The sequence below is a fragment of the Aythya fuligula genome, chromosome 27 (genome assembly GCF_009819795.1).
Source record: "Aythya fuligula isolate bAytFul2 chromosome 27, bAytFul2.pri, whole genome shotgun sequence".
In the NCBI taxonomy this organism is placed as follows: Eukaryota; Metazoa; Chordata; class Aves; order Anseriformes; family Anatidae; genus Aythya; species Aythya fuligula.
In genome coordinates this window covers 5,182,737-5,208,471 of record NC_045585.1, presented here as the reverse complement: position 1 = coordinate 5,208,471, position 25,735 = coordinate 5,182,737, and the positions used below count along the sequence as shown (strand labels likewise).

Genomic DNA, 25,735 nt, shown 5'->3' with positions numbered 1-25,735 from the left:
GCCAGTGCTTGGGTTTGACGTGATGTAGCAGTCTTGTATGGTGCTGAGGAATGAACTCGTACCACTACTTCACTACACATGTCCTCTAAAACCAAATGGGCTAGCATGTCTCTGCCCCACCTTAATGAATTTTTCTGTCTTGATGAACTGGCAAAAAATGTTTTCAACTTCTCAGATATTTCATGCAGAAATGAGCAATCACTGCTCCGAGTGTCATTATAACATTGTTGTGTATTTGAGGAGTTCTGATTTTAAATACAAATCAAAATAGCAAGAGATTTCTGATATTTTTAAAGTGTATTTTCTAAGTCTCCAAATTAATTGGCCTGTGAAATACAACAGGAATTATCAGGCATCAAAGAGAATATTTATGAGCTGCTGAGAAGGCAGAGGGATAAACAGCGGTTTGAGGACTACCCTTAGCTTTCTGATACTCTCCCAAGTCTTGTGCAAGCCAAACAGTCTCTGGTCTCAGATGGGCAAAGCTGTGGGGAGGGACTGTGAGCATTCAGAGCTGCCAGTGCTGCTGGTCACCCGTGAGGCACCTCTGGGCTTGGGCACAGTCCACGAGTCCCATCACACAAGCTCCCTGCAGCGTGTGGGGTCGGTTCCTTGCCGATGCTGCAGCTGCTCCAGCTGGAGAAGCTGCCGTGCTGGCAAATGAGGTGCCTGCCGAGTCAGCCAGGTGGGAGCAGAACCCCCGCGTGGTACCCAGCCAGTCCTCAGCACCCTCTCCCCTTAGGAGCAGAAAGGAGGAAGGTGAGACAATGTCACCTCTGCCGACGCAAAACCTCAGAAGGAAGATGCGTGGGGTGTGCTTGTGTACGCCTTGGTGTCCAGGTGTTTCAGCCTGAACCGTGAAGGGCCTTTGCCTGCATGATGTTCACAAAAGAATGAAAGTCTACTCTCCTTTTTAGATTACTTGGTTTCTGAGAGAGGAGATCTATTTTGTTTAAGCCTGGCTGTGCATTACAGACCCCTGTGCTTGTGGGCTTGTGAGCATGGTGCTGCATTAGGAATGGTGTCCTCATTGCAGATGGTTTGCAGGGCTCTGCAACCCCTTGGTTTCTCCTTCCCCTCTTTGTTGCCTTGCCCTCCTCTGCCCCTGGCCTTCCATGGCTTCTGCATCCCATCCGTCCTGGCCAAGGGAAATCCTGGGCTGGAGGTGAACCCAGGACATTCCCCTTGTTACCTGCTCACCTCCAGTTACTGCTTGGAGAAAGCTGCTCCTGCCCTTCATCTCTGTGTGCGGGGCTTGCCTCCTGTGCTAGCCCAATGCTACGCATGGCAGGAGCCTGTGGTGCAAGGTGTGTTTGCTGCATAAACCCAGGGTACTAAAATAAGTGCGTCATCTGCAAAAGTGTGAAACTGGAATTAAATATATTTCCCCTGGAGCCTGCGATATCCTTCACAGCCTCTGCCCTACAAATCAGATTTGCACATCCTTATATTCTCGTAGTAAGGAAAATCCCTCCCAGGTGCTTTGATTTAGGCTGCACCACGTGAAGCTGGGCAGCTCTGCCTCCCCCTGACCTGCCAAGCCTGCCCCAAGACCAGGGCCTGCCTTGGGCCATGGAAATTGGTTCTGGGGAAGCTCCTGATGATAGTAGGAGCTGGATCCGGAGGGAGGCTGCTGAGGCCAGTGCAGCCTTGCAGAGCACCACAGAGCCAATCGCTGCTGCTAGGGGTGGAGCTGGAGCTCCAGCAGATGATCGCCGAGTGCCTTTCCAGCACAGTTGGTCTGGACGGCTGCGAGATCTGGTCGTGGGGAGAGGAGAGCTGCAATTGCAACTCCAGTGTGCTCCTTCCCCGGCAGCATCGCTGGAGCAGCTGCGATATCCTCTGTGCGCCAGCCCCACCAGCGACGTGAAGGTACTGCCCCCTCCCTCCCGGCTTGTGTGCTGCTTGTTGCTTGGATCTGTGTTGATTAGAGTTGGAGGAAAGTTTATTGGGAAATCAGAGCTGTGAGGTAACAGTGCTTGTGGGAGAGCAGTGGGAGGTGATGCGCTGCGCTGCCGGGATGAGGTGCCAGGTGCAGGAGGCGGCTGGGGCGGTTTCGGTGCTGCAGGCACTGCTGCCACAGCAGAGCCTGGGCTCAGGGGCCAGCCTGGCACCCGCTGTGCTGTCCTCGTGCCGCGGGGGGAGGTCAGAGGTGGCTGGCACACGGTGTGCTCGTGATTCGGATGCCTGCCGGCTGTCAGGGTCCTTTCCTGGTGGTGGTTTTAGTGAGCGAGGCATCCACCTGTTAGCAGGTGGCCAAAGCCGAGCGGGCCCCTTGGCGAGGGCTTCCCCAGTGAGGCAGCTCCCAGGCTGGGTGGCCAGCGGGAACTCGGGGTGCTTTTACCGAAAGGTCTTTGTGCAGTATTTCCCACAGCCCTGCTTGGGAAAGCAAGCTCCTCGGGCTGCAGATGAAAGTGTGGATAGCTGCAGATGCAGAAAAACAGCTTACTCTCTCTGCTGCTTGTGAAGTTTGGAGAACTTCCCGAGCCAGCCCCACTTAGAGAGCAAAAGTGGGTTTCCAGGGAGGTAGGGCTGGGGCTGCTGACGCTGGGGCAGCCCCGAACAGGCTCGTTGCAGCAGCCCGCAGGGAAAGCAGCTGCAAACTTATGCCGGCGGCTGTTGCTGGAGAAGGGGCTCGGTCTGCGTCCCCTGGGGCTGGCTGACCACACGTGTTGCACCAGGGCTGTCCATAGGTCCAAGAGCCTGAGCTCTGTCCATCCCTCATGCAGCACGAGCCAGGTGCCTGCTGTTTGGGGCTGCCTGAAAGATCTTTTGTAATGACTCCTGAGACGTCTGAATTGCTGGTGATCCATACCCATTGACTAGTAATACCTGACCTGAGCAGTGCCTGTCAGCTCCTGATGGGATCTCCCTGATCACTGCCCTTCAGGCAGCCACATGCTCCTTTTGCCCTCCTCTGGTGCTGGAGTGACCTTAGTGTGCGTCATTGGGCGCAGAACAAGGTTTGCGAAGCCTTGAGTAGACAGTAAAAAATCACCAGTTTGCATTTTCTGCATGAGGTTGTGCTGATGGCTCTCGTATGAGCACGTGCTATCCATCTGCAAAACACAAACAACCGTCCCTGAAATGTGAGAGGGGAACGCAGGGGAGCCATGGGGCACAGCTGAGCTGGAGTGGGGTGGCGGGGGCAATGGGCAGAGGGGGACCTGCTTCAGGCTCTCGTCATTGCACAGGAAAGGGACGGTGATGGGGGTCTCCTGTGGCTTCCCTGGTACTGTGCTGTGGGGTGGGAGTGGCAGTGACTCGATATAAACAATTTTGTAAGAGATATTTTGATAAAGGTTGCTAGACAGTGACTCATCTACTGTAGGAAGGGGCAGAGCAGGAGCTTTTTAGGGTAAAAAAAACAAAAGGGTCTCTCCCCCCCCCCCCCTTTTGTCAGAAATGGTGAGGGCAGGACATTTTTTTATTTTTTTCCCTCTAGGAGAGTAGACCTATCGATCAGAAACCTCCTAACCCCCGTGACCCTGCACCTGCTTTGGTGCCTTCTGCATCTCTTTCCCTGGGGAGGATGCTGCCTTCCCGTCACATCCCTGAGTGGGACTGTGTTCTAAAACTTGGCTTGATTTCCCCCCATCCCAACTGTTTTTTTCTGACCAGCCTTAGTCACTTCTGAGTCACTCCAAATAATTAATCCTTGTCCCTGTGTAGTGGTTAGCCCTGCATTTCTGTGTGTACCTGGCCAACCTGGGTACATATGTTTCAGAAGTCACTTTACTCTGGTCTGCGTTGGCCTTTTTTAACTTTCCTCACAATTCCAACCTCCCTCCCTTGTGCTTTGCTGCCCTGCTCTGCTCGCTGTGCTGGAATCACAGAAAGTGCAGAACAGTTTGAACAGTTTGCTGCATCTCCGCTTCCTCAGGTGTGCTGCAGCACATACAGCCCGACAGGTTTCCTGAGCTATTCATGGTGTTGCAAACTAACCCTTCTTGGAAAGCTGTCCTCTATGTGTGTGGAGGCATTTTGCTGTTATTTGCCAGGATCCGTTGTAATTGCTGCTTCCAGTTTGTAGCGGGATTGCTGCAGGGATGATCCTTGCTGTCTTAGCACCTCGCTCCCAGCTGCGCAGCCCTGTCCTCAGTGATGCCCCCTCTCCATGCCCAGAGGTTTATGTGGGAGCATGAATGGCCGGGCTAGCCCAGTTATGGATTTATCATCTCCCCATGCAGGGGAATTGCTGAGGAGCCTGAGGTGTCCAGGCAAGGCCAGTGCTGCCAGGGGCTTGTCCTGGCTGTGCAGGGCTGCCCGGGTAGCCTCAGGGCTGGGTGTCATGCCTTATCTGGGTTGAGCTCCTACCGAGAAGGGTGGGACTTGAAACCCAGAACTGTCTTGGGAGATGAAAAGTGGGCCAATTTCTAGGCCAAAACCTGCCCACCAACATTCCCAGGGTGGATTTGGGTACAGAAATACATAAACTTCAGGGGTCCAATCTCCCTCCACTGTTCGGGTACCATCCTCTGATGGGTGCAGAGGCAGTTGTCCTCCTGACAGCAACATATGGAAGTTTTATTATTCCTTACAATGTCTGAAAAACGCCCTTTGCTGAAAGGTACAGAAGTCGTGTAGTGCAGAAGAGCCTATCCCAGGAATAGCGGCAGTTTTGGGAAACAAGGGGAAGGTTTTCCCCCAGGCTGTGCCACCTTCTCCTCCATAGCGAAATTTGCTGTATTTGCATCTGCTAAAGGAAGGTTTAACGGAGCTAGGCATTGCTATGTTGGTTTTGCAGCTGTGACCTTCAGGCAGCTTGTGCATGAGACTGGAGAGATGCTGGCTAAATGGGATGCTGCATCTTTGCCCCCTCCTTTAAGTTCTTCTAAGTTCTCAGGTCGTGTGGCACCTGAGGGCTGCTGAAAGCCCCTTGTGCCCTGGGCAGGATGCAGCATACACCAATGCCCAAAGGCTCTCCTGCTTCTTTCTGCAGCATACTCGAGCAATTTGGATAAGCGGGTGCTTATCTGTCAGCAGATGTGGGTAAGTTTAGAAAGTCAAGAGGAACTAAATGCCTATTATTCTGGGCTGTGGCTTTTGTAGAAGTTGTGCATGGGGAAAAAAAAAGGATTTTCTAGAGGTCAGTAATGTTCTGCTCTCTGCTCATGCCTACTCAGCCTGTCTCTTGCAGGAGAGTGTTTGGGTCTTTGCGTTTCTGGTCACCTTGCAACAGATGCACGCAGTGATTTCTGTTCTCACTGCCTTTGCTCCGCATTCTGCTGACAGCTGCATTTCTCCTAAGCTCAGAGGTGTGAATGCTTCTACCTGCCACCACCTTCTACTCCTGCCAAGCAGGAAGATGGCATTATGCAGGGGCTGGGGGGAGCCATGCCATTCGCATCGTGTTTTATTAATTAGAAGGAAATAAAGTTGCAGAGAGATCAGATTTTGAGAAAGACCCTGAGTTCCAAAATGCTCCCAGAGGATAGATCCCTAATTGCTCTCTAATTGCATTAGGGTTTAATTTGTTGTTGTTTTTACTGTAATGTTCCCATTTTTCTCGACAGTTTGTTTTGTTCCATTAACTAGAAATGGCTGGAGATGAATATTCTCAATATTAAAACTTGCCTGTTGTGCAATGCTTGACAGCCTTTGTGCTGGCAGGAGATGCCAGCGCTCAGCCCGGTCTGGCTGTCACTGTGTGTGGGGTGAATTCACGCATGCAGCGCAGCATTCGCCCCGTGGCAGCATTTTGCCCATGTGTGCAAGGTTCAGTCCTAGGAATTTTCCAAAGACTTGGCAGATCTGGTGACACACAGGGTTGGGGGTTTCTCATTCCCCAGGGAGCCAGCATCCCGGTGAGCCATCCATCTGACCTGCTGGGGCTGTGCACCCCCGGTTCATCCCCATGTGGTGTGGCGATGGATGCAGGGCCTGGGACTGGTTACCAAAACGATGCTGGTGCCAGGTCCCATGAGGGATGTGCAGGTGGGTGTGTGGTAGATGATGAGGGCCCCCAAGGCAGAGCGGAGCCTCCCACTGGGAGGGATGCAGGGTCCAGCCCTGTCCCCCCATGGTGCCTGCAGGGCGAGGGGAGGCAGGAGGTGGGCTCTGCTGGTGGCTCTGGTCTTTATCTGCCTTCCAGGGCGAGGCAAAATGCCGAGCCCAGCTCACCCTGCGGGGCTGGCAGGCAGCAGCACTTCAAAGGGCTCCTTTGATCCGTGCCACTTGTGCAGGGAGGGAGAGCCTGGAAATGCCAGCACAGAGCTGTAGACAGGGCCCTCAGCAACCTGATTTGGAAAGAGGTATCACTCTCTTTAATTCTAAAGCATAAATATGTTTATCTTGACTTGCTAAAGGGGAAATGGGGTAGAAGATGCAGTTAAGCTTGGACCTGCTTTTTGCCATTATGCGTTTATTGGTGAAACAAATCCTTAAGGCAGGAGAGTGTTAATAAACCTTTCCAGTGGACCAGTTTCTGCACGTGAGGCTCAGGAGGTGCCGCTCGCCTCCCCCTTTGATCTGCTTGCTTATAGATCACATAGACACCATTGGTGTGCGCCCCGACCTGGGCCCTGGCTGCCTGGGAGCTGGGTGCGATGGAGCTGCACGTGTGGCTCATGAAAAGTGATATCAGTGCTGGGAGGCACAGGGAGCTGCAGTGTGAACTTGAAACTGCTCCTAAATTTGATCCAGCCACTTAAAAACAGTGGGTGGACTTGGTGGCAAAGTGAGACATTGGTATTTAAAGCTGTCTTGAAGGGTACAGCTACAGACACGACACACAGCAGCTAGCTGCTAATATTCAGCAGGCACCGGTTTCAAAATTACATAAAGAAAATGGGAAAAACTCCGAACGCTGGATCTTCAGCACCCGGAGCAGCTTGTCAGAAACCCCGGGAATGGGATGGAATTGAACACCCACTGCTTTTGAAGCCGTAAATTAATCAGTTAAAGCCCCTGTTGTACAGGATGCTGTGCAAGCTCCTCTATTATTTGAAATATAATAAGCACATATGAGCTGACAGTGTTAGTAAGAGAGGCACAACCTTGCCCGGCCTCTCTGAGCTGGTGTGCTGTGTTCAGGCTGGTGTGGGTGCAGCACGACAGGGCTGCCCATTGTCCTGTGCCTCGAAATGTCGGCTTTGCTCCCGGGTGTGTGCATGCATTCGTGCCCTCTTTGCAAGCCAGCAGAAGACTAGAGCAGTTGATGTGTTTTTTTTCCTTACAACCATGCAAAAAATGTCAAAATGTTGGTGTCAAATTGTGCAACCCAGTTTGTGGGATGCCAGATCTGCTCCCTGGTCTGGCTTTACATCACGGGGTGCAGGCATTTTCCACATACATGCTCACTGCCCCTATGGATTTTGCAGAGCTCTTGGCTTCAGTGGCAGTGCGTGCCATTGGCAGCCAGTGCCTGGCTTGACTTAAAACGAAAACTAATTAGTCAGTTTTGTATTTTCCACCTTACAATGTCAACGATGGAAGCATCAAGATGACAACTGGATCCAACTGTTCATTTGAAAATATTGAGCAGTTATACAAGTTTATCACAGTATTAGTTTTTGCCACCAGAGGTGCCTCATGATACTTCTAATTGTAGGAATAACTAATCCACCCAGTTTCCAAAGGCTCGGCTGTAGTGCACAGGGCATGGTAGGGGCAGGAGCCACATGGAGCCTGGGGGTCTGTTACCTGTTATTTTCTCCTTATAACTGACAGGCACTGTCACCACCATTTCAACCCAGCATTTTAGGCTTTCAGGTTCCCAAGCTGAGCGAGTTTCATTGCTGCTGTGCTGAGGGGTCACGGGGCTGCTTCATGTCACCCGTGGCAGTTTGAGCAGGTCATGTTGAGCCCCGCTGCATAGAGTCTTCCCAGGAATAAGCCACGATTTAAGGAGCGTTTTGTTCTGCAGCCCTGACTGTGCCAGATGAGGCTTTGCTCTGGGAAGCTGGTGTAACCTGATGGATGCTTTCCTGTTTCTCAGAAATCTGCTGCTGCCAGGTCTTGACCTCTCAGCTTCTGGTTTGTGTCTTTACTGCAGAACGTCTCTGTAGCCTGCTCTTTTGGAGAAGGCTGCACCTTTTTAGAGGTATTGGACCTGTGTGAGCAATACAAGAGCAGTTGTACCCCTCCATCTGCCAAACCTCATGGATTTTTTTTTGGTTTTGCAGAACATACGAAAAACTCTTTCAGCCTTACTTTTTTTTTTTTTTTTTTTTTTTTTTGTGACAGAAGAAGTCTGATGGCCATGACTGAAGGATAACTCACAACCCCACCTTGAAAACGGAAGTTCTGTGAAGCACATCCACCTGATTTAATGCCTTTCTGTTGTTTCTCAGTACCACGGAGGATGGCTGATAAATCCTTTAGTAATAGGAGTCCTCAGACTATGCAGAGAGAAGGAGACCTTTCCAACCCCTGGTGTCAGCTCCCTTTCTGGATGGAGCAGGCAATGCCCAGCCTGGAGCCTGCCTGACTCTGGTCATTCTGCAACAGAAGTTTAATTTCTCACTGACAAAAATAGAACAGTTTGCATTTCTGGAGACCCTTTCACATGAGGAACTGGAGTAATACAATGGGCATTGATTAACCATTTCTCATTGCTCATCTGGTGATGAGGGAGAGAATAGTGGAGTAGTGTTGTGTTTTTTTTTTATTATTATTATTTTTTTTTTTTTTTTTCTTCCAGAGGGGAAAATGCAGCATGGATTATCTGAGTGGCTTGCTGAAATGATACCAAATACAAGGCAGGTCTGAAGTCCAGCTTGCTTCTGTTCTCTGTGGATGAGCATGTGAGATGTTTCTGCTTCTCAAAAGAATGCACAAATGCAAACAAAAGAATTTTTTAAGAATCAAAGATAGACAAAGAAAAAGAAAGAGCTGTAGGAGGGATGTAAATGTCTTATGTTTTACTTGAGATAAAGCTCATTGCTGTTTGCTGTTGTATGCAAAGTTAATTGACAGATTATATGATAATATGAAGAAGTTTAATGAAATCTGCTGATACCCTTTAGAGGATGTGGAATTTGGAAGTGCAATTAATTTAGGCCAGAAGTTTAGCTGCTCCATGATAACTAGGGGACCAAGATGCACAGCATTTGCATTCCTGCTGTCTGGTTTCTAAATCACTTCATTGATTATGAAAAGCTCTGCTACAGCAAGGGAGCTGTAGCTGAAGGGAATGGAGTCCATCAGTCATTACGAGAGCCGAGGGTTCCAGCCAGTGCTGCTTGGCTACCTCGGGAAGGCTTGGGCTCTTATAAATCCTTCTGCCCACAAAAGTGGCCTGAACTGTCCCCATGCCCTGCAGCAGCCAGCACAATAAAATACACTGACAGCCACAGTCTGGAGTGGCGTTGCACCGCAGATCCGTGGGTTCCTGGGGCAGCAGGAGGATGTGCTCATGCACCCCGGGGTGTGCAGACAGAAGGGCAGCTGCTGACCCTTGCTGTGCGGGGTGCTGGGACGTGGGCTGCCACAGGAGGCTGGGTCCACTCAGGGTCCCTCGGTGCTGCAGCTCTGGCTGGCAAATATCGGCTGTCATAGACAGGTGGGGGAACCAGGAGAACCGGGAGCATCTCTGCTTCTGCTGTCACTAACTTTGTTAACCTGTGCTGGACAGGCAGCTTTTAGTGCCATTGGCAAACAAGCAGTGACATTAAACTGATTTGGGGTTGGTGGTGTTGAGACTGAAGCTGTTTTCTGCAAGAGATGCTGTAGCTTAGTCAGTGAGGCCAGCATACGCAGACTTTTATCAAGGAATCCAGTATTAAAATAATCCTCATCAGTGATGGACAGATTTGTTCTCCAAAGGATTCTCCTAAGCTCATTGCCACCTTACATGGCTTTGCCTCTTGGGTTTCTGAGCTGAAGCTGATGGGGACTGACAAGCCCTGATTATGCAAAGCACCAGAGGCTACGAGCTGCAGGCACGGGATTCAGCTTCACTCGCTTCCTACCGTTTTGTACATTATTAGGGAGCAACGGCAAAAAGTAGGTCCTGCTTATCCAAAAATAAAGGTGGCATCCTGATGGCAATCGCCGCAGAACATCGCACATGGGAGCTGCTCAGGGGCTTCTCTGCCAGCGTGGCTCTGCGCTGCAGCACGGCCCTGACACCTGGGGCTGGGCAGCCCAAAACCGTGCCCCGGGGCTGGGCAGCCTGGCAGCACCAGCTGCCCTCCAGGGAGGCGCAGAGCCTATTTCTGCATCTTTTCCTGAGAAACCACCGTCTCCATGACAACCACGAGCATCACATGGTAGCCCTGGCTCCGCAGCATGCCATCCCGCCAGGCGCCTCACTGCACCCGCGCACTGCCAGCCCCGCGACGCCCGCGATGCCGGAGGGGCTGCGGTCCCTTGGGGGGCCAGAGCAGCGACTGTGCTGCTGCCTGCAGCACGGCTCGGAGCGGCCAGAAATGCAGCCCCGGGTGGTGGTGGAGGGGGTCAGAAGGGAAAGAGCTGCGCCTTTGTGCCAGGCTGTGTCGGAGCAGGGTTCGTCCCCAAGGTGGGGCTTGGCCAGGGCTCCCTCAAGGGGAATCTGTGTCTGCAGAGAGGTGCCAGGTCTGGGAGGTGCCCGGTTTCCTGCATCCTGGTGCGAGTCCTCTCCCCCTGCCATCTGGCTGCATCAGCCCCTTCTCCCTCAGAGTGCAGCCCCTGCCAAAGCCTGCTTTAACCCCTTCTTCTGAGAACTTTTCTGGGTTGCCAAGGGCTGAGCTGTGCCACTGGGCTGCTCTGGGGCAAGTGCCAAAGCCTCGTCCTTGAAGTGTGCAGGACACAGAACGAATGGCCTGAGACAGAAAATGTGGTTGCTCTTAGTTCTGTCCCTACAAACTCTAGTAAATCGGGCACAATATATCAATCTTCTTTTAAAATATATTTTTATTCAAGTCAGCACATGTTTGCAATTAAATCCTGCCACACCATATAGTGTGAATAATCAAAATAATTCATGTGTATAACCGGATACACACATTTGTAGGGAAGAGATGGTGTCACTCTCAAAACTGCAGTGTAGCTCCCTTGAAACTTGGCAGCATCCCACCTCCGTCACCCCCTGCAGCAATTCATGGCACGGAGGGCTTGCTCTCTGCTGCATGCACGGCTCTTTCCTTTGCTCTCAAGTCTGCGTGCCTGTAGTTTCTTTGTCTCACCCTTTGTTCCCACCTCAGGCAGGCAGTAGGTCAAAAAGGCACTGGCTGGATTTTTACTGCTGCTCAGGAGCTGGCGTCTCTGCTGTTCGCTCCCACAGGTGCTGAGTGCTGCCTTTGCTGCTTTTCTGCCTGGAAGGCATCGCCCACAACTTGTGGCTTTCCCCAGCCAGAGGGCACGGCCTGGCAGCTCCCAGGCTCCTTTCAAAGTCATCTTCACCATCCGCTGACAGGACGCTGCTGCTGTCCTTCTGCTGCCCCTTTCTTTGTCCTGGCAGACGTCGAGGTGGGTCCCAGCAAGGAGCTGCTTGTGCTGGGGGAAGTCACGCAGAGCTGGGTGTGTGGGGTGCTCAGGCTGGGACTCCTGCCCGCAGTGAGACTCTGTCTCCTCCGTGTCACTCTCCTCAGCCTTTCCTCTCTGTTTTGACACATGCAGCAGACACGTGCAGGATTTCTCCTGCTCCCCGGCTCATGCCACACACAATCTTGTTCTGATTTTCAAAGCTCCAATAAAGCGTGTCAAAATGCATCAAAGGCTGAATGCAGAAGTGAAGCAAATTGACTCTGGAGAGGATTTCAGGGGAGGGGAGTAGGGAGATGGTGGATGAACCCTGAGCCAAGAAAGAACTGCAGGGAAGGTGAAGCGTGGCGGAGATGTGGGCAGATGTGCAGCACAGCTTGAGGGACTCAGAGCGTCCTTGGTTTGGCAGAACAGGGCAAGCTGAAAGTGGCATGCACGTCCTCCAGGATGTGGCTCATGCTGGGCTGCTGCTGGTTAGGGACACGACATGCTGCTGTCACTGCCAGGATGTGAGGTTTTCCAGGTGCCCACATCCCACTTCTGCTGGGGCTGCAGAGCAGCACAGGCTGGTTCAGGTGCTCGTACAGGCGGAGGCTGCAAATCCCCCTGCACCGAGCCCATGACCGTGAAATCGAGCATCTTGCCCCAGGCTCAGGGTGGGCTGCGGGCCCCATGGTGGCAGTGGGATGTGAAATCCCATCCTGCCTGCTGGTCTTCGCTGGGGCAAGCCAGCAGCAGGGATGGCTGCGAGCTGCCTGCTCCCCCTGCCCACCCCCTTGGTGGCCATTGGTGCTCTCTACGCTGGAGCTGCTGTGGTCTCCAGTGCCCAGAGCGCTCCTGTCTTGGGGTGATAAGAGCCTGAGGAGAATTGAACTCATGGAATGGGCTCAACCATCCATTGTGCCGATAGTGCTGTGAAATAAGGCACTTCAAAAGGCCGTATTTTGCATTTCTTCAGATGCCTTGTAAGCGCAGTGACACAGTTGCTGAAAGCACATTAATTATTAGCAAAGACTTTTTTTTTTTAATTCCAAGACAAATTAAACAACTGAAGATAACAGGAAGTGTTACACGAGATGTTAATCCATGGGAGAGTGACAGCAGCAAAAGCCACAAATCATAACATGAAAATCAGGGCGTTTAATTTTTAGCTTCTTTGCATTTGGCATTCATGCACATGCTCAATTGTCACTTCTCTCGTTCTTCAATACAGAGGTTTCGGAAGCTGTTAATTCTGGGAAAGGTGATTAAAGCCCTTGAGAGTAAATTGGATAAAGGACCATATTTTTTTTTCCCCTCTTGACTGCAAGAAACCAAGTTGCTGAATTCAGTGCTTTATCGTGTAGCATTCCTTGTCCTTGGTTGCACGTATGAAAAATGAGCCTGTGCAGAAATGCGTTGTGCATCACACCAAGCAGGTGATCAGATAGCACCTCTGTGGCTGGGCTCAGAACAAAGCATTCCCGCACACCCCAGCACAGGGTGGTTGTGCCCCACGCCACCAGTGGGCACAGCACAAAATGCACCTCAGTGTGCTGAACACCACGGGTGGACCAAACCCATGGGACCGGCGCGCTCCCAAGTCCCTAATATGTGCTGGCTAAACGATGATGCAGAAGCAGACCCTGAGGTCTGTGGGGCCACATTGCAGGGAAGGAGAGGCGGGATGCACGGGGCTGGCAGGTCAGTGGTCGCAGCAGCTAAGGGAGCGACCTCTTTGATGTTTGCCTGTACCTTCTATATGTATACCTGAGGCGTGTGTTGTAAAGTTTAGGCAGCAGTTACCCAGGGATTTGTCTCTGATCTCAGATTTAGCTCCTTTATTTGCTGTCTCCATTTAACGTGTCCCCCTCTGAGCCGTTGCTCTAAGTGCTGTGGGAGCTGCCAGTGCGGGCACTTGAAGGCAGAGCATTTGGAAAAGCTGCAAGCCGACTGCTTTTGACAACAGACTGGTTAGGCTGAGGATGGTGCTGCATTTTCAAACTCCCTGCCCTGAAGTGACGTGAAGTCGTCTGCAGCTTTTTGGGTTTATCGTGTTTTTCTGTTTATTGTTGTTGAAATATGGAAATAATTGACAGTAGAAATTACCAAGGGTAGTCTGTGAAGGGATATAAAAGGCAAAACTTGGAATAAGAAAAAACATTCATGTTTAAGAGCTGGAATATGGGCCAGTTACTCTGGAACATTTGCTACGATTTGTGAAATTGCTGTTATTAAAAGAGCTTTTTTTTTTTTTTCTTTTTTTTTTCTCCCTACTCTAATGAGCTCATTGCTTAAAAAGGGGGCGAAACATTTGATAACAGGGGGTGTGCAATAATAAAAATAGAAGCAGCTTGCTGGGGGAAGATTGCCTGAGAGGAGATCACAAAAGTATTTACCAGAAACACAAGGGAAGTATTTGCTAGCAGTGACTGCAGATTGTGCTTCGGCTGCTGTGCCGAAGGGACAAGCTGAGAGCTGCCACAGCAGCAAGGGAGGGCCACAGCTCGCGGCTTCCAGCTGGCTCTCTGGGCCTGGGCAGCAGTGGTCTCACTGTCCCAGCTGGGTCTGGGTTGCAGAAGCTTTTATTGCAGGTTCACTTCCATCATTGTCCTTCGTGACAGGCACAGATTCAGCACATGCCTGTGCCTGGTGCAACACACCTCCTTAAGGAGGCAATTCAGCTTTGAGTATGTCTCTGATGTCAATATGTGGATTGCTCTCCTCTAAAATTTAGTGCAACTCAGTTAGCATCTTTCTAGCTGTTGCCAGAAACTGGAGTCCGCCCCATCAAATTGATTTTCATTATGCTGTTACAGTCACTGAAACTGCTGAGAAGAATCGCCACCATATGGCACAAGGTATTCAAAATGAAGTCTCTTATGACAGTTTGCCACTTCTGGAGGCGCTGAGCTGACATGTGCAGAGGTTATTGATCAGCAGTGGGGAGGAGGGACTCCAAATCTCAAGCACCGATGCGAGAGGAAATAATAAATCATAAACCCACTGCAAGAAGAGGAGGCAAGGTGGGCGAGGTGAGCAGTGTTTGTGGTGGGGGCACCACTGCTCCTGTCTCTACCAGAGGAAGGTGCGAAGAGTTTTGGGTACTTAGACCTTGGTGTGCAGTCCAAGTGCTTCCACTTGGCTGAGTTGTTGAGTCCGGCTGGTGAGGGTGCGAATCACACATTAATTCCTCAGCTCTCAGCAAGAAAAGCCTTTGAGAGTGAGCAGGGAACACATCCCTCCTTGCTCAGCATCAGCTTCTCCTCAAGCATCTTGGAGGCGTGCGGAACTTTGCAGCCCCAGACGGGCTGGAGGCTGCTGGTGCAGAAAAGCCTTGTTTCCACTCTGCCTCCTGACAGACAGGTTATGTCGTGAAGATCAGCCAAGACTAGTCAGTTCTGGGAACTGTTAGGCACTTGTCGGCAGCAAGAGTTAAAATGGAATTAAGCGATTAGGAATACTTAAATATTAATTGCTTATGAACTCCCTTTATGACACTTGCAGGTGGAAGAAGTTAATAAATCACTGCTGGCATTGACCCACAAAACAATAAAGTAGAGTGTATCTGAAACAAGGCAAGAGGAGGGGAAGGAAAGGAGCTTTTCTCGAGCTTGAGAAAGCACTGTTTTTAGGTCAGGTAGTGACACAACAAAGCTGTTTTTTTTTTTTTTTTTTTTTTTTTTTCAAGGCTTCATGTCTGCATGTCTGGAATCTGCCTTTTGCTGCAGACGGGAGCCCTTGCAGTTATGCACAGATGCCATCAGCAGGCCACCTGTGGTTACCTTGCTGCCATTATGGGATCTCTGTAGGAATCCCTCTGTAGGAAGCAGACAGGCCCCTCTTGGCTCTTGCATTGTTGCAGGCTCTGCACAGGCTCCCAGGGAACACCAGCCCTGGGCCCCACAATGGAGTGATGACCCTGGTTTACTTGGCATGGAGAGGTCTTCATCTGTCTGCTTTGCTGCATATTAACTTGATGCCCTTTTGATGTCCTGCTACAGCATGTTATCCTTGAAGGGAAAATATAACAGTACAGAAAAAATATATATATATATAAAAAAAAAAGGCAAAGGACCCAGCTAGCAGCCACCAAACATAAAAGCTTTATTCAGAGCTAGCAGCTTGCACCAGCCAAATATAATGTCAGTCCTCAGAAAGGCACTCTGGGCAGTAAAGCTGTGTGAGAGCTCTCTAGCAGCAGAGAGGCAATTAAATGGCATAGTGAGAAAGGAAGGGGATTTTTGCATTTCGATTATATTTATTTGGGACAGGTCAAAGTCTGTTTGGTACTTGAGTTTAAACTTGTTCTCAGGCTGTCTGCGTTTTCGTGGTAGCTTTGCAAAGGTGATTTGTACACATGGGTGCTGGCAGTGGAATGCTTGCGTGAATGCTTGGGTGTAGACCCAGGATCTGTTATCAGATCATGCAGGGCTAAGGTAATACTGAGCAGCTTTTGATTTAATCTGATTTTTGCAATGAGAGTTTATACTGTGAGCATTGCGAACTGCATGCAGATGAAAATGATATTACATGCCTCTATCTTGGATGCTGGATTAAGATTTAATGAGATTCTTTGGTTTGTTTTGTGTCAATCTGTTGTATTTTTGAGTGTTTTTTTTTTTTTTTTCTTTTTTTTTTTTTTTTTTTTTCCCATTTTATTTTGCCTTTGATGCAATTTTGCAACACTTCTTGTACTCCTAAAAGGATCTTTTGGTGTCTTTGAAAGTTTCGCAGTACAGCAGTTCTCTAGACAGAGTAAATGAAGATTAAACCCAGGCAGAGAACAAGGGAAAACAAGCAAGTGATTTGCAGAATCAGAGCGGGAGGGCACCAGCAGAAGAGCTCTGTGGTTTGTATCTTTTGTCTGGTAGATCACAAACATCAAAGTGAACCTTTTTCATGGGGCTGGGGGTGAGAGCCAGGCTGAGACCCTCAGGTGTCTGCTCAGCTGCTTGTTTTTATAAAACACCCGTAACACATACCTTAATGCTCCTGAGATTGCAGTGTGTGTGGGTTGTGGTGCAGCCACCTGCAGCGGGCTGGCAGCAGCCAAGCCCACGGAGCTTCCTTGTCCCATCCTGACCCCGCACAGCTGGACCCAGCAGCCCCAGAGCTCTGGTGTGTCCCCAAACCCTGCAGCTTTTCTGCTGGTGAGGTATCATAACCTGATTATTACCATGATACTTTTCTTCCCAGTCAGTGGAATAAGCACTATAAAAACTGAATTATCAGTCTGCATTGTGCCTGGGTTTGTGATGATTGTGAATTAACAGAGATTTTATCTTGGCATTAGTTAGAAAGCACTGCCCTCTGTTTCACTCTTCAGTTGCACAGTTTATGTATTTTGTTTTGTTTTAAATATTCTTTATGGGAAGCTACATCTGGTGGGTTTTGCTCTGCCTGGGTTCAGTTTTTCATAAGCCTCAACCTTCCTGATACACACTGTGATTATCAGTTCAGAGGCTGATACCTGCAATTGCTTGCATGGCGAGGAAGCAGGTGTGAACAGAGAACTGAAGTGTTCATATGAATCAGATCACACACCGAGCTCTTTTTGGAAGCGCAAGTGTCCTCACTGGAAATTGTGGGGAATGCACAAATATTTAAACAGCTGCTTGGGAACAGCACAGCTCGCTAAATCACCTAAGCAATTTCCTTCTTCTAAATTGAGAAATATAGCAGAGTGTCTAAATTGAGAAATGCAGCAGAGCACCCTTCCAGCTCGAAAACATCTTCTTCCAGTTCGTAATATCCACATTTATTTATTTATTATTTTTAAAGGCTGAGGAACTGCAGCACTTCTTGTTTCATTGATGACAACTGCTGCCTAATTACTTCTGACCTTGGTCTGTTTCTGCACCACCCTGCAGACAGGGCAGAGGACGGCACCGCTCCGATGCGCCTGAGCGGTTCAAAGCAGGAGCCCGCGGGCGTGCAGGGTGCTGGAAGGAGCAGGTAGTGGTGCTGGCAGGGCTAGGACCGTGTGTTCGGTGTAGACTGCCTGTGTGAAAATCTTGGGAACTCCGAACTTGTGGTTCTTGTGAGAAGAACCCCGCAACTCAGGTGTTGCTTGGCCCGTGTCTCCTTAGGGGTCTTCATCAAATACAACTGCCCTGCTCTACCTGTGTCTTGGAACTAAATCTGTTTGTTGTCTCTTCTCTTTGTTGCTGTGAACAGATGAAATCATCTGACATTGACCAGGAATTATTCACTGAAAGTTACTGCAAAGTGTGCAGCGCACAGCTAATATCCGAGTCCCAGCGCGTGGCCCATTACGAGGTAGGATGCTTTTTGTTAATCAGTCTGTTGGGGTGTAACTCTTCCATCGATGCCTCTTTCAGTTACGTGTTTTATAGGGTGGCTTTGGCTACTGTATTCCCAGTAAGCAAGTTAAATGAGCATTTAAAATTCCTCTTTGAAAACTCAAAATTCTAAAAATCAGTTTTGTTGGTGGCACATTATTCTGTGAACAATGTTACTGCAACGTTGTCTGCTGCATGTATTTTTTTGTCCTGCCTAAATCCGCAGTCAGGCTACAATTTGACCTCTAATAAAATATAGTTTTCAAATAAATGTAGCTAGCAAGGAATCACTTAAGAGTTCAGCAAAACAAACTCAAGTTTTTATATTAAATGTGCTGCACTATGCTTGGCTGAATAGGAATCACTGATTGTGCAGAGAATAGATTAATATTTCTGAATGTGTTCAAGCACTTAAGAGGTAGGCAAGCAATAAACAATTAGAAGGGTATATCATTAGAGACATGTTAGAACAGCAATTAACAGCACTGCATATCTTCAAAACAAAATTAAATAAATTCATATTAAACAAGGGAGGAAACTCCTGAAGGATATGCTGCTGTGAAATCCTTCAGGAAAGGAGAGCTGCTGCCACCCATGCCTCAATGCTGGAGGCTGGGGAGGCTGGCAGCAGCACAAGCCGAGTCCCCAGGTTGGGTGCTGTCTCGGCAGTAACCCGAAAGAGAACAGGTTTTCTCCTTCATGTTCAGATGAAGAGGAGGGTGCAGGGTCACTTTTTGTGGTGCACAAAGGATTACCGAGCAGGTGATCACCCTTTGCATGGTACGAATCCCAGGGGACCAGAGGACTGGCCTTGGTGGTGCCGCAGGGCTGTGCTGCTGGTGGCATGTGCAAAGGATCATTGGCACAGGTTCAGTGTTCCCTGGAGGACTCCAGGAGAAAGCAGTGATGAACATGGAGAGCTTGGGGATGACAGATTTCAGCATTTGCAGGGCCTGAGTGGCTGAGCTGCATTTTGCCCTTGCTTTTGAATATGCTAAGCTAAGTGTGTCTGCAGCATTTCAACAGAACCAGACTGCTACGAGGCCTCGAAGATGAATTTTTCCTAAAAATTTGCTTTGAGTAGGTATAGTAGGGTAGACACTTGTCTCAGTATGGCCAGTGAAGACATGCAGGAAGCTTAATCAATGTATGGTATCCAAGGATGCTGTGCTGCATTAATAAATAACAACAACAATAATGCACATTTATTTATAAGGCACCGTACATGTCTGTTTTGGCAAATTCCTTGAGACGTTTCCTGTAAATACTCCCTTGGCTGCCCTCTGTGCAGCACAGACCACAGCAGCCACTGCGAAGTCAAAGGCTGCAGTTGTAGGGACACCTTCCAGATCCTGGTAAATGGGTGGTGCGGCTGCCAAATTTTGGTCTACAGGAGGCAGAAGCATTGCTGCAAAATAGTAGTAGCAACGTGAGAGCAGTGGGGTGCTCAGCCAATCTCTTTTCTTCTGTGTCTGTAATTGTAGGTATGAGCTGAATCATTAATTCGTAGCAGATGTTTTCAAAATGTGGAAAACGACATGTTTTTCTGTTGTATATTTCTAGCGCGAGGTGTTGTGCTCATTTGTCATCCCCAGTGAAATCCCAGCAGACGCCGCAGATGCTCGGCACAACAATGCTGTTACCCAACTGGGCCGCGTGGCGCAGAGCAGTGCGTGGGCACTGGAGGGATAGGGGGAGCCGGGGGGGATGGGACTGGCCCCTGCCCGGCCTGGCCTGTCCCCCATGGGAAGCTGGTTGTGCCTCTGCCCTGCAGCAGTGCCTCTGCAGCAGCCTTTCGCTGTGGGACATGGCACTATTGAGCATTGGCTCCGGGTGCTGCCCCAGAGGGAACGCGCGTTCTGCTCACATCCCAGTGCAAGGAAACCGCGGGCATGGCAGGGGGTCTGCAGACCTGCCCTGAGGTTTTGGGGAAGGCGATGCTGCATAAGGTGCATCTGCACAGGGGGATGTCACCGGGGCATGGGCAGAGCAGCGTTGTGGATGTTTCTCCCCATGCTGTCAATGCATGCAGCATTTGCCCTGCTGTGGCTTGGTGTGGCACCAAACATCATGGGGAGGCTCTGTGGGCAGCCCATGCTTTGGCTGCAAAACCAAACTGGAAATCTTTCTGCAGCTCCAGTCTCTTTCCCAATGCAAGCTGGATTTGGTTCTGAGAAACCTGAGCAAATAATACATAGCGAATCATTTATTAGGCGAACTTAGCCTTTTTCCATTCAGACACTGGACAGGCTGTCTGTGATTTCCCCACATACATTAATCATGGAAAATTATTGGAGAATAATTTCTGCAAATAATTCTTGCTCTGACACTGTTTCATAAGCAGTTCATTCCGAGGATCTGCTACATGAATGGAGAAGGCCATTCTTCCTGCTAGACACTTGAGTCATAAGGTGTTTCTTTTCCCTGGACAGATGGACAAATTGAGTTTATGGCGAGAATATTCACTTCTGTAATGTCTGGATTCACAACATGACCATTCTTTTACAAAACTCTGTTGGTGAAGGTACGAGAGCTCCATGCTGCCCACAGCTGCCAGCCCTTGACACAGGGAAAAGTGCAGCACTTCAGAAGGCAAAACCCTGCCGTCGGCACGTGCCCAGCTTCATCCAGGTGCCTCAGCACTGCCAGGGGGCTCCAGCCTTGCTCGGGGAGCTGCATGGGGACCCTGGGCCAGGAGGTGCTCCCCTCTGCTGCTGCCTGGTGCTGGCCCAGGCTGAGAGCAGGGGGGAGGCACCGGCTGGAGGCTGGACTGCAAAGCCAGAGTCTGAGGCTCAAGGTCTGTGTGGGGAACGCATCTCCCTCTGTGCCGTGATTTGTGTGGGTCCACAGCACTGTGACTGAGCCGGAGCAGGGAGAGCTGGGGAATTCATCCCCTGGCTCCTCGTCACAGCCAAGGGAGGCCTGCAGCCTTTGTGCCAGGCGGTGAAATCTTGGCTCCTTTGCGCATGCAAAATAAGACGTTTCTCTGTAAGAAAAGGAGGGAAATGGTGTATGAAAGGGGGATGTTTTTATCTTGCCAAACAGGAGTAGTCAGTTCCAATCGCTGTCTCGTCTCCTTCCCCAAATCATCAACCAATAACTCTTCTTTTCTGCTGCAGGACTTTGCCAGGAATAAGAAATAATTTGATGTCAGTCGTGCAGTATTAAGCAGTATTATTTCCAAGGGCAAGTGTAGTGGAAAAATGACAAAAGAATCAGAGTATTTGCAGCATATTTTTGCTACCAACGTGACATACAGCAAAATACTGCCCTTATTTTATGTGCTTTGTGCAACTCTGTCTGGAGGCTGAGGAGAGTCAGGGGAGAGGGGCAAGGTCCTGGGCTTTGCTGTAGGGTTCCCATGGGGCCAGGCAGCGCGCCAAGAAGGCACCTTCCTGCTCTGTCTTTGCACAGACAGTGTGTGCCTTCCGACACAACTTTGAAATGAGAGGGCTGATTTTTGTTTTTAAGCAGGAAAAGAGTAGTGACCCAGTGTCCACACCTTAGCGCAGAGCCCTTTGCAAGGAGGTGGGAGCCGGTGGAAAGGTTGGGGTTCAGGCTTGTGTCACAGCAGTGTGGTCGTGAATCAGCTCCTGCAGCTTTTATCAGCAAAGCATTGCTATTCCAACACCTTTCACCCTTCAAAAGCATTGCAGAGGGATAACTGGGGCTGTTCCCTGTGAGCAGAAGCCCCTGCAGATGTGCGACCACTTCAGCAGGGGATCAATACACTCAGCGACCGCTGTTATCCCTCTGCAAGGGGAAGAGCATCAGAGAAATCAGAGAAGGTCAGCGGGCAGCAGTGGTTGTGGAAGTAGCCTGTGCCAAGCAGAGGAGGAGGGGGGAAATAAGATGTGGTTTACTTGCTGAAAGTGCATTGAAAACCTGTGTTCCAGAGAGGATTTAGGTATTTCTGCATCCTTCTGGAGTGGCAGACCTCTTTCCTGAATAATGTCTTGATTACCCATAATTTAACACCCTCTACCAGCTCTGTTGTTGAGAGAGGGCTGTAGCAGTCACTTTGGTGTGCTGCTCTGTAAATTAGAAAGATAAGGTTTCTTAGTTAGTTCTGAATCCTCATTGCTGTATAGAAGTATTCACAGCCATTAGAAAGATGGTACAATTTATTTTCAAGTTTCTCCTTGAAAATCCTGCAGGAAAATTACCAAATATGCAAAGTTGCTTTCAGATTCCACCTTGAGCTGCATATTCATCACCACATTTGCTCCTTAAGCTGCTATAACGCTTTTCTTCATTGTAATCTTTATTGCTTCAGGTGTTCAGATGGTACTTTACTTTTTCATTTAAAATGAAGAAATACACCAGGTTTGAAGGAAGAGAAGCCCAGGAAAGTGTCATGTGGATGTGCTGTTATTGGCTCACCTTGCGAAATGAAGGAATGATGTTTAAATGCTCACTGTGTAGCCTGAGAGGCAGGGGGAGGGCAAAGGAAAAGTGTATTAAAATTCAAATGCAGAGCAAACTCCAGAGAATAAATACAGTGCTGTGCCCTTTGGCTCATCTCTGGGAGCCGAGTGTTCTTTGGAATTTCTCACCCTGTCACAGTGGGCAAAGCAGGCGCACAGTATCGACAGCCCCATCAATACTCTGTCTGCACGGGCTGGAGTGGTGCTCAAGTTAATCTGCTTCCAGTTGGGCTGTCCTGCTCTGGGAAACTTTGCATAAAATGATGGCTTGTCAATAGGAATAATAAACATTGTTTACCATTGGCACATCAGTGCTTTAAGGATCAAAATGTGTGTGCTCAGAGAGGCAATCTTGTATCTGAAATATTAATGCAGCGAAGGAGCATATATTCCAGTTAACAAAATAAATGCTGCACCAGAACACAAGGAGCTGGAATATTCTGTGTGTGATGTGAGCTCCCCACACGAGGTGCTGCGGGCATTTCCAGGATGGAGGAGCAGAGAGGACACATTTCAGCTGGAAGCGAAACTACACAAGGCTCTGGTCTGTCAAAGTGCCTGTTGGTGTTGGTTGGGTGCTGCTGAAGGAATGCTAGCATCGCTAGCTGGTCTGTTGTGCCATGGCACCTACCTGCAAAGTTTTGGTTTGCTGTAGTGAGAAAAACCTGCAAATACTTCAGAGGATGAAGGAGGATGGGACATGTCCTACCTGTTGTTCCTATGTCCTTCCCACCAACTGCTGAGAATTTGCTTTGCTGCATTGTATGCACAGTATATAGTTTCAAGTGGTTGCTCAAACTTCTGCAGATTATTCTGCAGATTGTACTGGTGTTTGGTAGAACCTCAGCTTGGGAAACAAAATTCAGACTAAAGAAAGCTTCTAATGTGTGCGTGTGTTGTTTGGTTGCAAAGATGATGTAGGTGCCATTCTGTTTTTTGTATGTGCACATACAGACCTTTGCAAATTGCCTTGGCATCCACTTTGTGTCGTGCCATTTACCAGCAGCAAGTAAAATATGTTGAGGTAAATGCGACCTCACAGCATATATGAAAGATATACGTGGGTGTCAGTTTTTATGGTGAGATTGCTGTGATACCTCTTCCCTTTTCTGCATACAGTAAGTACATACTCACCAGGGCAGTATTAGCTACTAGAGTAGTGTGCTCCAGGAAACCAATTTAAATTAAACTGGTATTTTACAAGGCTCCATGTTGCTATACTGTTGTAAACATTAACGGCCAAGCATTATTTTTAATGCACTCCCAGTGTCCAAACCTATTGCTAAGCAGCAGCAGCAGCAGAACAGATAAAGACTTCTCATGCAGCTCCCTTCCAAGGTTCCCTCTGCACAGAGTCCCGTTTCTGGCTAAAAATAACTGAAGTTCGTTAGGCTACTCACTGAGCAGTGGTAAAACCCACCAGGGATGAGATCCATCCTGGGGCTGGAGGTGATGGAGGGGCACAAGGGATGCCCCATCAAGCCAGGGAGGCTCCTGGGCTGGAAGTGAGGGCACCTCTCTCAGCTGCGTGATTGGGATGAGCCCCCAGCCACGCCATCCCCGGGGAGAAGCCTCTCTTTCCTGCGGCAGCCCCTTTGTGCTGATGCACAGGAAGGCATTTGTCTGTTCCAGATATTGATTCCCGCTTTTCTTTAATATTTTAAACTCAAAGCTGTGTTTGGATTTGGATTCCAGGTGTTTGAAAGCAGAGTCTTTAGTTGTCTTTGTGTGTTGTGACAAAATCCGCCCACGCACTGCACCGGGGCTGAGCAGGTTCTCAGAAGCGAGTTGCACTGACATACTTTAAAAGTGATTTGTTTCAAACACACAGAGATAGAATGAGAACAGCCAAGCATTGCTGCTGTTTGCTGCTTTGCAGCACTGTGCTGGGTAAATTTCGTAAGGAGGAGATGTATCTGAGTTAACTCTTCTGGTGCTGTTTCCCATTGTGTCAGGACCATAACAGTGAGGTTAATGCAGCCGTAAGCACCCTGAGTACCTGTGGCAGACCAGTCTGAGCTGAGAAACCTGGGCTCGAGCTGCTTGAAATTGATCTGTTTCTGTCAGGGGGAACCTGATGTCTGTGCATGGCTTGGGTCAAGGCAGCAGAGAAATCCCATGGCTGCAGCGAAGGCACCCACCCACGGCACCTCTGTACACACCCCTGGCACAGATCTGAGGGTAAAGGCATGTTGAGCAGGAACATGTGAGGAACTGCTTTTCTACAAGTTTAAAGGGTTTTAAATGCCACAAATACCTTGATAAAGGGCTTGCATACAGCTGGGAAGCTGGTTGCAAGCAAACAGCAAAGGTCAAGCTTGCTGCATGAAGCTTGCCTCAGGTTCTTGCCCTGCTCACACTCTCTCCCAGCTCCCCTTTCCCTGGGCACATTCACAGGGATGTGCACTGCTTGCAAAAAAAATAAATAAATCCCAGAACACCAAAAGAAAAGTAAATGCAGATTTGCATTAGCCTGAATGTACAATTCACCTGCATCAGAAATGCTGGAGAAGCAATGAGGGACTCTCAGCGTGTCTGGGGGAGAAGTGGAGTTGGCGGCAGTCACGGGTACTCGGGGTGGATGAGGGAACAGTGCCGAGCCATGCCACCTCATGCTCTGTGAGCAGCAGCTGGGAGCAGGCAGTGATTGTTCTCTCTGCAGGGCACGCTGCGGTGTGCAGGACCAGAGATACTTTGGCTACAGTTTAAATCAGTATAGGAGATGGTGAAGTTAAAGATGAAATGGTGGTTCCTGAGACAGAAAATTCATGCCTTACCGTTCTGCTGGCCTGCAGCTATCTATCATGCAGGAGCCTGCAGAGCTGAGCATAGGTCCTGGTTGAATGGGCAGTTGTAGGATGGCAGGGCAGGGGTTTCCAGCTATGGAATAAATCCTGTAAGCAAGCGAGCATCACACAGCCCTGGAGCCTGTGCTGTCCCTGCTGCACCGGGCATGGTGCGACCCCCCTGGTTTGCCTGTGGGTTGGAGACTGCACCAAGGGAAGAAACCCAAGGGCAGCATTTTCTCTGCCATTGAACAAGATCAGCCCAGGAGCCCTTCTCTAAGACTCTGAGGCTCCTCCTAGGTTTGGCGCCCAGGTAAGCCGGGAGGTGGTCCTGGTGCTGGTTCTGAGCTCCTCAGGAAATGCGCTGTGGCGCTGGGTGCTGATCCAGGGCCACCCTCAAAGGAGCCTCGAGTGGGTGGCTCTTTTCTCTTGTTAAGGTGGCTGTAGCAACAACAATGTTGATTTTAATTAAACTTGCCAGGCTTGGGCTGGACACTTCGACCTTGCGTGATTGCAGAGCTGAGCAGAGCGGAAGACAAAGCAGCCCCTTTAATCCCTTACAAGTCACCGGCTTTGGGTGCAGCAGGTCACAGCTATTTGTTTTACTTGGAGCATCTGAAGTCTTTTTTTTTTTTTTTTTTCCTTTTTGTTTCATTTTTTAAGTTGCAGAATAAAGAGTTAGGAGATGCTGCTGGGGCTGTGAAATGGTCCCCATGGCATGTAGCAGGGACTGCTCCTGGTGCACATCGGAGCCCCTTCTCTGGACTAAACAGGCAGGGAGGGAATGATCATGGATGTAGAAAAAATGGAAGGGGCCAGTGGTTGCTTCCAC

At 49.5% G+C, this 25,735-nt stretch overlaps 1 protein-coding gene across 1 annotated transcript in view; it reads left to right on the top strand.

Annotated features, from left to right (window-relative positions):
• The first annotated feature begins 1,749 nt into the window (after positions 1-1,749).
• The window catches only part of ZMAT4 (zinc finger matrin-type 4), a 56,278-nt gene continuing 32,292 nt past the window's right edge, over positions 1,750-25,735 (top strand). Inside the window, exons 1-2 of the mRNA XM_032204239.1 lie at positions 1,750-1,872; positions 17,566-17,667. Coding sequence (XP_032060130.1) covers positions 17,566-17,667 — 102 coding nt within the window. The 5' untranslated portion in view covers positions 1,750-1,872. The remainder of the gene's footprint in view (positions 1,873-17,565; positions 17,668-25,735) is intronic.